General features: G+C 40.2%; 1 protein-coding gene across 1 annotated transcript; it reads left to right on the plus strand.

Moving 5' to 3' along the window:
• The first annotated feature begins 7,302 nt into the window (after positions 1–7,302).
• Positions 7,303–8,255, plus strand: LOC131513397 (putative olfactory receptor 2B8). Its single transcript, XM_058732583.1, has one exon. The coding sequence runs from the start codon at positions 7,317–7,319 to the stop codon at positions 8,253–8,255; it is 939 nt and encodes a 312-aa protein (XP_058588566.1). The 5' UTR covers positions 7,303–7,316.
• The last annotated feature ends 913 nt before the right edge of the window (positions 8,256–9,168 follow it).

Raw genomic sequence — 9,168 nt, forward strand, 5'->3', positions numbered from 1 at the left:
GATTTCATGGGTAGATTTCTTAGTGTCCCTTACCCATTTAGCTCATCCCCCTTCCCACAACCCCTCCAGTAACCCTCAGTTTGTTCTCCATATTTATGAATCTCTTCTGTTTTGTCCGCCTCCCTGTTTTTATATTATTTTTGTTTCCTTTCCCTTATGTTCATCTGTATTGTCTCTTGAAGTCCTCATATGAGTGAAGTCTTATCATTTTTGTCTTTCTCTTACTAAGTTTACTTAGCATAATACCGTCTAGTTCCATCCACATAGTTGCAAATGGCAAGATTTCATTGTTTTTGATTGCCGAATAATACGCCATTGTATATATATACCACATCTTCTTTATCCATTAATCCATCGATGGACATTAGGGCTCTTTCCATACTTTGGCTATTGTTGAGAGTGCTGCTATAAACCTGGGGGTGCATATGCCCCTTTGAAACAGCACACCTGTATCCCGTGGATAAATGCCTAGTAGCGCAATTGCTGGGTCGTAGGGTAGTGCTATTTTTAGTTTTTTGAGGAAACTCCATACTGTTTTCCAGAGTGGCTGCACCAGCTTGCATTTCCACCAAAAAAGCAAAAGAGATCCTCTTTCTCCGCATCCTGGCCAACATCTGTTGTTGCCTGAATTGTTAATGTTAGCCTTTCTGACAGGTGTCAGGTGGTATTTCATTGTGGTTTTGATTCGTATTTCCTTGATGATGAGTGATGTTGAGCATTTTTTTCATGTGTTGGTTGGCCATCTGGTTGTCTTCTTTGGAGAAGTGTCTATTCATGTCTTTTGCCCATTTCTTCACTGGATTATTTGTTTTTTGGGTGCTGAGTTTGATAAATACTTTGAAAATTTGGGTGCTAACCCTTTATCTGATATGTCATTTGCAAATATCTTCTCCCATTCAGCCTGTGGCCTTTTAGTTTTGCTGTTTGTTTTCTTCGCTGTACAGAAGATTTTATTTTGATGAGGTCCCAGTAGTTCATTTTTGCTTTTGTTTCCATTGCCTCCAGAGATGTGTTGAGTGAGAACTTGCTGTGGCCAAGATCAAAGAGGTTTTTGTCTACTTTCTTCTCGAGGATTTTGATGGCTTCCTGTCTTACATTGAGGTCTTTCATCCATTTTGAGTTTATTTTTGTGCCTGGGGTAAGAAAGTGGTCCAGGTTCCTTCTTCTGCATGTCACCGTCCAGTTTTCCCAGCACCATTTGCTGAAGAGACTGTCTTTATTCCATTGGATAGTCTTTCCTGCTTTGTCAAAGATTAGTTGGCCATACATTAGTGGATCCATTTCTGAGTTCTCTATTCTGTTCCACTGATCTGAGTGTCTGTTCTTGTGCCAGTACCATACTGTCTTGATGATTACAACTTTTTAGTAGAGCTTGAAGTCTGGGATTGTGATCTTGTTTTTCAAGATTGTTTTGGCTATTCGGGGTCTTTTCTGGTTCCATACAAATTTTAGGATTATTTGTTCCAGCTCTGTGAAGAACACTGGTGCTATTTTGATAGGGATTGCATTGAATATGTAGATTGCTTTGGGTAGTATCAACGTTTTAACAATATTTGTTCTTCCTATCCAGGAGCATGGAATCTTTTTCCATTTTTTCGTGTGTCCTTTTCAATTTCTTTCATAAGCTTTCTATAGTTTTCAGTGTATAGATTTTTCACCTCTTTGGTAGATTTATTCGTAGATATATTATGGTTTTTTTGTGAAACTGTAAATGGGATAGATTCCTTGATTTCTCTTTGTGTCACTTCATTGTTGGTGTTTAGGAATGCAACCGATTTCTGTGTGTTGATTTTATATCCTGCAACTTTGCTGAATTCATGAATCAATTCTAGCAGTATTTTGGTGGCATCTTTTGGGTTTTCCATATAGAGTGTCATGTCATCTGCAAAGAGTGAAGTTTGACCTCCTCCTGGTTGATTGGGATGCCTTTTATTTCTTTGTGTTGTCTGATTGCAGAGGCTAAGACTTCCAATACCATGTTGAATAACAGTGGCGAGAGTGGACATCCCTGTCTTGTTCCCTACCTTATGGGAAAAGCTCTCAGTATTTCCTCATTGAGGACAATATTAGCGCTGGGTCATTCATATATGGCTTTTATGATCTCGAAGTATGCTCCTTCTATCCTTACTTTCTTGTGGGTTGTTATTAAGAAAGTTTGCTGTAGTTTGTCAAATGCTTTCTCTGCATGTATTGAGAGGATCATATGGTTCTTGTCCTTTCTTTTATTGATGTGATGACTCACGTTAATTGTTCTGTGGATATTGAACCAGCCCTGCATCACAAGTATAAATCCCACTTGGTCGTGGTGAATAATTTTTTTAATGTACTGTTGGAGCCGGTTGGCTAATATCTTGTTGAGGATCTTTGCATCCAAGTTCATCAGGGATATTGGTCTATAGTTTTCCTTTTTAGTGGGGTCTCTGTCTGGTTTTGGAATCAGGGTAATGCTGGCTTCATAGCAAGAGTTTGGAAGTTTTCTTTACATTTCTATTTTTTGGGACAGTTTCAAGAGAATACGTGTTCACTCTTCCTTAAATATTTGGGAATTCCCCTGGAAAGCCATCTGGCCCTGGACTCTTGTTTTTTGGCAGATTTTTGATTACTAATTCTATTTCCTTACTGGTTATGGGTCTGTTCAAATTTTCTATTTCTTCCTGTTTCAATTTTGGTAGTGTATATGTTTCTAGGAATTTGTCCATTTCTTCCAGATTGCCCATTTTATTGGCGTATAATTGCTCATAATATTCTCTTATTGTTGTTTTTATTTTTGCTGTGTTTGTTTTGATCTCTCCTCTTTCATTCTTGATTGTATTTATCTGGGCCCTTTCCTTTTTCTTTTTGATCAAACCTCCTAGTGGTTTATCATTTTTTTAAAATTCTTTCAAAGAACTAGCTTCTGGTTTCATTGATCTGTTCTACTGTGGGTTTTTTTGGTTTCAATTGCATTAATTTCTGCTCTAATCTTTGTTATTTCCTGTCTTCTGCTGGTTTTGGGTTTCATTGCTGTTCTTTTTCCAGCTCCTTAAGGCGTAATGTTAGGTTGTGTATCTGAGATCTTTCCTCCTTCTTTAGGAAGGTCTGGATTGCTGTATACTTTCCTCTTATGACTGCCTTTGCTGCATCCCAGAGTTTTTGGGTAGTGCTGTTATCATTTTCATTGCCTTCCCTATACTTTTTAATTTCCTCTTTCACTTCTTGGTTAGCTCATTCATTCTTTAGTAGGATGTTCTTCAGTCTCCAAGTATTTGTTACCTTTCCAAATTTTTTCTTGTGGTTGATTTCAAGTTTCATAGCATTGTCATCTGAAAATATGCACAGTATGACCTCTATCTTTTTGTACTTACTTAGGGCTGATTTGTGTCCCAGCATATGGTCTATTCTGGAGAATGTTCCATGTGAACTGAAGAAGAATGTATATTCTGCTGCTTTAGGATGAAATGTTCTGAATATATCTGTTAAGTCCATCTGGTCCAGTGTGTCATTCAAAGCCATTGTTTTCTTGTTGGTATTCTGTTTAGATGATCTGCCCATTGTTGTGAGTGGAGTGTTGAAGTCTCCTCCTATTATGGTATTACTATCGGTGAGTTTGTTTATGTTTGTGATTAATTGCTTTATATATTTGGGTGCTCCCACATTTGGCACATAAATATTTACAATTGTTAGTTCTTCTTGGTGGATAGACCCCGTGATTACAATATCATGCCCTTCTGCATCTCTTGATAGAGTCTATTTTAAAGTGTAGATTGTCTGATATAAGTATGGCTACTCCGGCTTTCTTTTGTTGACCATTAGCATGATAGATGGTTCTCCATCCCCTTATTTTCAATCTGAAGGTGTCTTTAGGTCTAAAGTGTGTCTCTTGTAAACAGGATATAGCTGGGTCTTGTTTTCTTATCCATTCTGTTGCCCTATGTGTTTTGATTGGAGCATTGAGTCCGTTGACATTTAGAGTGAGTACTGAAAGATATGAATTTATTGCCATTATGATGCTTGTAGAGTTGGAGTTTCTGGTGGTGTTCTCTGATCCTTTCTGATCTTTGTTGCTTTGGGTATTTATTTATTTATTTATTTATATTTTCCATTGTTTCTTGCCTCAGAGAGTCCCCCTTAAAATTTCTTGCAGGGCTGGTTTAGTGGTCACAAACTCCTTTAATTTTTGTTTGTCTGGGAAACTTTTAATCTCTCCTTCTATTTTGAATGACAGCCTTGCTGGATAAAGAATTCTTGGCTGCATAGTTTTCTGACTCTGCACACTGAATATATCCTGCCACTCCTTTCCGGTCTGCCGAGTTTCTGTAGATAGGTCTGCTGCAAACCTGATCTGTCTTCCCTTGTAGGTTAGGGACTTTTTCCCCTTGCTGCTTTCATGATTCTCTCCTTGCCTGAGTTATTTGTGAATTTGACTATGATATGCCTTGTAGAGGTTGGTTTTGGTTGAATCTAATGAGGGTCCTCTATGCTTCCTGGATTTTGATATCTGTGTCTTTCCCCAGGTTAGGAAAGTTTTTCACTTTATTTGCTCACATCATCTTTCGACCCCTGTTTCTCTCGTCCTCTTCAGGGACCGCTATCATTCTGATGTTCCTTTGAATGGTCACTGATTTGTCTACTTCTTAAATCATGCTCTTTGGCCTTAATCTCCCTCTTTTTTTCTGCTTCATCATTCTCTATAGTCTGTCCTCTATATCGCTGATCCTCTGTTCTGCCTCATCCATCCTTGCTGCCGCTGCATCCATCTGTGATTGCAGCTCAGTATAGCATTTTTCATTTCATTCTGGCTACATTTTACTCCCTTTTATCTCTGCAGAAAGGGATTCTAATCTATTTTTGACTCCAGCCAGAGTTCTTGTTATCATGATTCTAAATTGTGGTTCGGACATCTTGCTTGTATCTGTGTTGGTTAAATCCCTGCCTGTCGTTTCTTCGTGCTGTTTCTTTTGGGGTGTATACTTTCATTTTTGTCATTTGAAGGGAGAATAGGAATTAATGAGGTAGAAAAATTAAAATTAAAAAAATTAAAATTAAAAGTATTAAAGTTAAAAAATTAAAAACACACACAAATTGAATAAATGATGCTAGATCCTAGGTGTGTTTTGATCTGGGTGTTGAAAGTGGTTTGACAGATTAGAGAGAAAAAAGAGGGGGAAAGGAAATCATTTGAGAATTTGAAAAAATGAATACACTGAAGTAGACTAAAATGAGATGATGGGGGTAAATAGAATTTGGAAAAATATACACAAAACTAAATAGTATAGTAGGAAAACATAAAGAAAAATATTTTTAATAAAAATTAAAAATAAAAATGAATTTTTCTGTTTCTATATTCAAGAAAAAGAAACGAAATGAAAAAGTGAAAAAAGAAAAAGGAAAAAAAATTGTTTGAAAATTTGAAAAAGTGAATACACTGTATTAGACTAAATAAAATGATGGAAGTAAAATAGAATTTGAAAAATTTACATAAAAGCAAACATATGGCAAAACAATTAAAGAAAAACATTTTAATAGAAATTGAAAGTAAAAATGAAGTTTTTCTCTTTCTGCATTCAAGAAAAAGAAACGAAAAAGGGAAAAAAGGAAAAAGAAAATAAGGAGATCATTTGAAAAGGTGAATACACTGAAGTAGTCTAAAATAAAATGATGGAAGTAAGGTAAAATTTGAAAAAAGTTAGACAAAAGTAAAAAATATAGTACTGACAATTAAAGAAAAATATTTTTAATAAAAATTGAAAATAAAAATGAATGTTTTCTCTTTCTGTATTCTAGAAAAAGAAGTGTAAAGAGGATAAAAAAGAAAGAAAGAAAATTGAATAGATGGACCTGCTAAGAGATTGAAGTAGGACTGAAACTACTTCGTTTTCCCCTACAGGTCAGTCCATGTAGCTCTTTATAGTGCTTAAATTAAGCTGGTGGTGAGGTTTTGTTCTTGAAGAGCAAAGTTCGCCCAGCTGGGCAGGGCTTGGTGTAATAGCTCGGCTCTCCACTAGATGGCGCTGCTAGCCTACTGGGGTGGATTGTTGTGGTGCTCGTAGGTGCATATGCGCATGCGCAGGAATGGTGAAAATGGCGCCATCCAGCTACCCCGTCTCTTCTCCCAGAGTAGCAATCACGCACCAGTCCTCTGTCTTCAGGTCTCCTCCACTCCCCCCTTTTTTACTCTCTGTGACCAGCCCCCAGGCAGCACCTCTCTCCTGAGTTTTGTCTCAGATGCGGCTGCTTTCCCCGGCCCCTTACTTCTGAAGGACTGCGGCCTTGACCCATTCCGCCCCTCTGTGGGAGGGTCTGACTGAGCAATGGCCAAATGAGCAATGGCCAAATGTCAGATGCACCCAGGAACGCCCGCTGGACTCTGCTGTTGCTGGTGCCCCGAGACTTTGGCCAGGTGCCAGCCCGCCCCAAAGAAAGATCGCGAGACAGTGTAGCCTCAGTGTTTCAGGGACCATGGAAAATCGCAACACACATCTGGCACCAGGCTTTACCATCAACAACCTTGCCCCAGAACCAGTGAAGTTGGCTGCCTTCCGGGGTCTGCTGGGACCAGGTGGCTTCAACAGTTGCTACCAAATGTCCTTTCAGCAGTGGAACCACTTTTCCCCATGTGGCCTGAGAACCTCCCAGACCCCGCTCTGTTCCTGGGGATTCACCTTTCCCACCAGAGCACTGCCAGGTATCGAGCTGCAGAGTTGCAGCCTTTGTGCTCCCCTTGTTTACAGTCTTAATTCAAATTAAACCCTCTCCTTTCTCCTTTCTCCCTTTTTAGTTTAGTCCCTGCAGCCTATTCAATTTTCCACTTTCCTCCAGTTGCTTTTGGGGAGGGGTGCTTTTCCCGTATTCTCCGCCCCCACCCCCCCACCCCCCCGCAGTCTCCATCCTCTCTCTGCTCACAAAAGCACCTCCCTTCCTGCACCTTCTCGTTCTCCAAGTTCACTTCTCCATGCCACGTACCTGCTGAATTCTGTGGTTCAGGTTGTGCAGAGTGTTGTGTTAATCCTCCAGTCAGTTTTCTAGGAGTGTAGGATGGTTTAGTGTTGGTCTGGCTGTATTTCATGGATGCAAGACACACGAAAACTTCCATGCTGTTCCGCCATCTTGGCTCCTCTCCTGATTAACAATTTACTTTTTATGGTAATGTGGAACGAAAGTGGAACTAATTGATCAATGTAATGAGTACACCATTTATTCAAATAGTTACTTATAAAATCTCATGACTGGTCTTAAACATGATAAACACACCCCCTGCCAACTTTTGATTTTTTTGAAGATTTCTCTTAAAAATTGCTAAATACTTGGTCTTGACAGGAAACACGTGGTAAGAAAGGATGGACCCGAAAAATGGAAGTTCTTTCACTGGCTTTATCCTGCTGGGTTTCTCTGACCGGCCTCAGCTGGAGCGAGTCCTCTTTGTGGTTCTTCTGATCTTCTATCTGCTCACCCTCCTGGGAAACACAAGCATCATTGCGTTGTCCCGCCTGGACCCACACCTGCAGACTCCCATGTACTTTTTCCTTTCCAACCTAAGCTTTCTGGACCTGTGTTACACGACCAGCACTGTTCCTCAGCTGCTGGTTCATCTCAGGGGACCAGACAAGTCTATCTCCTTTGCTGGCTGTGTAGCTCAGCTGTTCGTCTCTCTAGGTTTGGGATGCACAGAATGCATTCTGTTAGGGGTGATGGCATTTGACCGCTACGCAGCCATCTGCAGGCCCCTGCACTACACAGTGATCATGCACCCCCGTCTCTGTGCCCTGATGGCTTCTGTGTCGTGGTTCATTGGTTTTGCCAACTCCTCGTTGCAGTCGGGACTCATCTTCCTTGTACCACTTTGTGGAAGAAATAAAATAGATCACTTCTTTTGTGAGGTCACCCCGCTGCTCAAGCTTGCCTGTGTTGACACCACTGAGAATGAGAATGAGATCTTCTTTGTCAGTGTGATCATTCTTCTCATACCTGTGGCATTAATCACGTTCTCCTATGGTCAGATAGTCAGGGCAGTGTTAAGAATAAAGTCAGCTTCAGGACAGAGGAAAGCATTTGGGACATGTGGGTCCCACCTCACCGTGGTCTCCCTGTTCTATGGCACAGCCATCTACATTTACATCCAGCCCAGCAACAACTACTCCCAGGATCAGGGCAAGTTCATTTCTCTCTTCTACACCATCGTCACCCCCATGGCCAACCCCTTCGTGTATACCCTGCGGAACAAGGATGTGACAGGAGCAATGAGGAAGGTGTTCTGTCAGGACTATGACTCTAGATGACTGGGGGGGAGGAAGACCCTGTCATGAAAGACTTTGAATGCCACGGTCTTTCAGATTTCTGTGTCCTCACCATTTCCCCTGACAACTCTCATGGGGACTTCCTTAATTCACTCTTTTATGCAAGTGAGTGTTCAAACTCTAAGTTCATGGACGCATTGCAGCCTCCAGAGATACTGAGTTAGTGTTCCTAGACCATCTGCATCCTATTAATATTCAAAATGTTTCTCAGGATTTTCTTGTTTCACCACCTTTGGGAACACTTTTCCATGGCTAATTGCAAATGACAGTTACACACACCATAATACATAGCAAAAGAAGAATAAAAACCGACCAGAACACTGTAATAAATATTAATATTTTAGCATTTTCTAGCAAATGCCGGAGCTTATTGCTTATTCTTGCAGTTTGATCATGGCTCTATTACAACATTCGTAGCCTGACTGGATCACAGCTTTTCCCCAGAAGTAGGAGGGCAACTGTAGGAAAAAAAATTTAGCTGATAGAAATCTTGCTAACATCCATCCTGATAAATTTATTCAGATCTCAGTCTGTGGTGTAATTTCGCCATTGTGATAATGTTTTCCCTTTGAAACACAATTCTTTGTTTTTCAAAAAAATTGTCTATAGAATTGCTTTTTATTATTTTATTTTTAATTAATTTTTTATTGTCATTCCATGAGAGTTAACCTACAGTGTTATATTCCTTTCCGGTGTACAATATAGTGATTCCACATTTCCATCATCACATGTACTCTCTTTAATCTCCATCACCTACTTCACCCATCCCGCAGGCCCTCCCCTGTGGCACCAGTGAGCCCAGAGAAGGGAGGGGAGATTCCGAGTTCATGTGTCCGTACCTTCTACCTTCGCAGCCCTGTCCTGGCCTTAGTACAGTCACGCATTAGCATAACGG

The sequence above is a fragment of the Neofelis nebulosa genome, chromosome 6 (genome assembly GCF_028018385.1).
Source record: "Neofelis nebulosa isolate mNeoNeb1 chromosome 6, mNeoNeb1.pri, whole genome shotgun sequence".
Taxonomy (NCBI): Eukaryota; Metazoa; Chordata; class Mammalia; order Carnivora; family Felidae; genus Neofelis; species Neofelis nebulosa.

Excerpts from the sequence above, each read along its gene's own strand:
- LOC131513397 (XM_058732583.1), top strand. The coding sequence starts at position 7,317 with ATGGACCCGAAAAATGGAAGTTCTTTCACTGGCTTTATCCTGCTGGGT.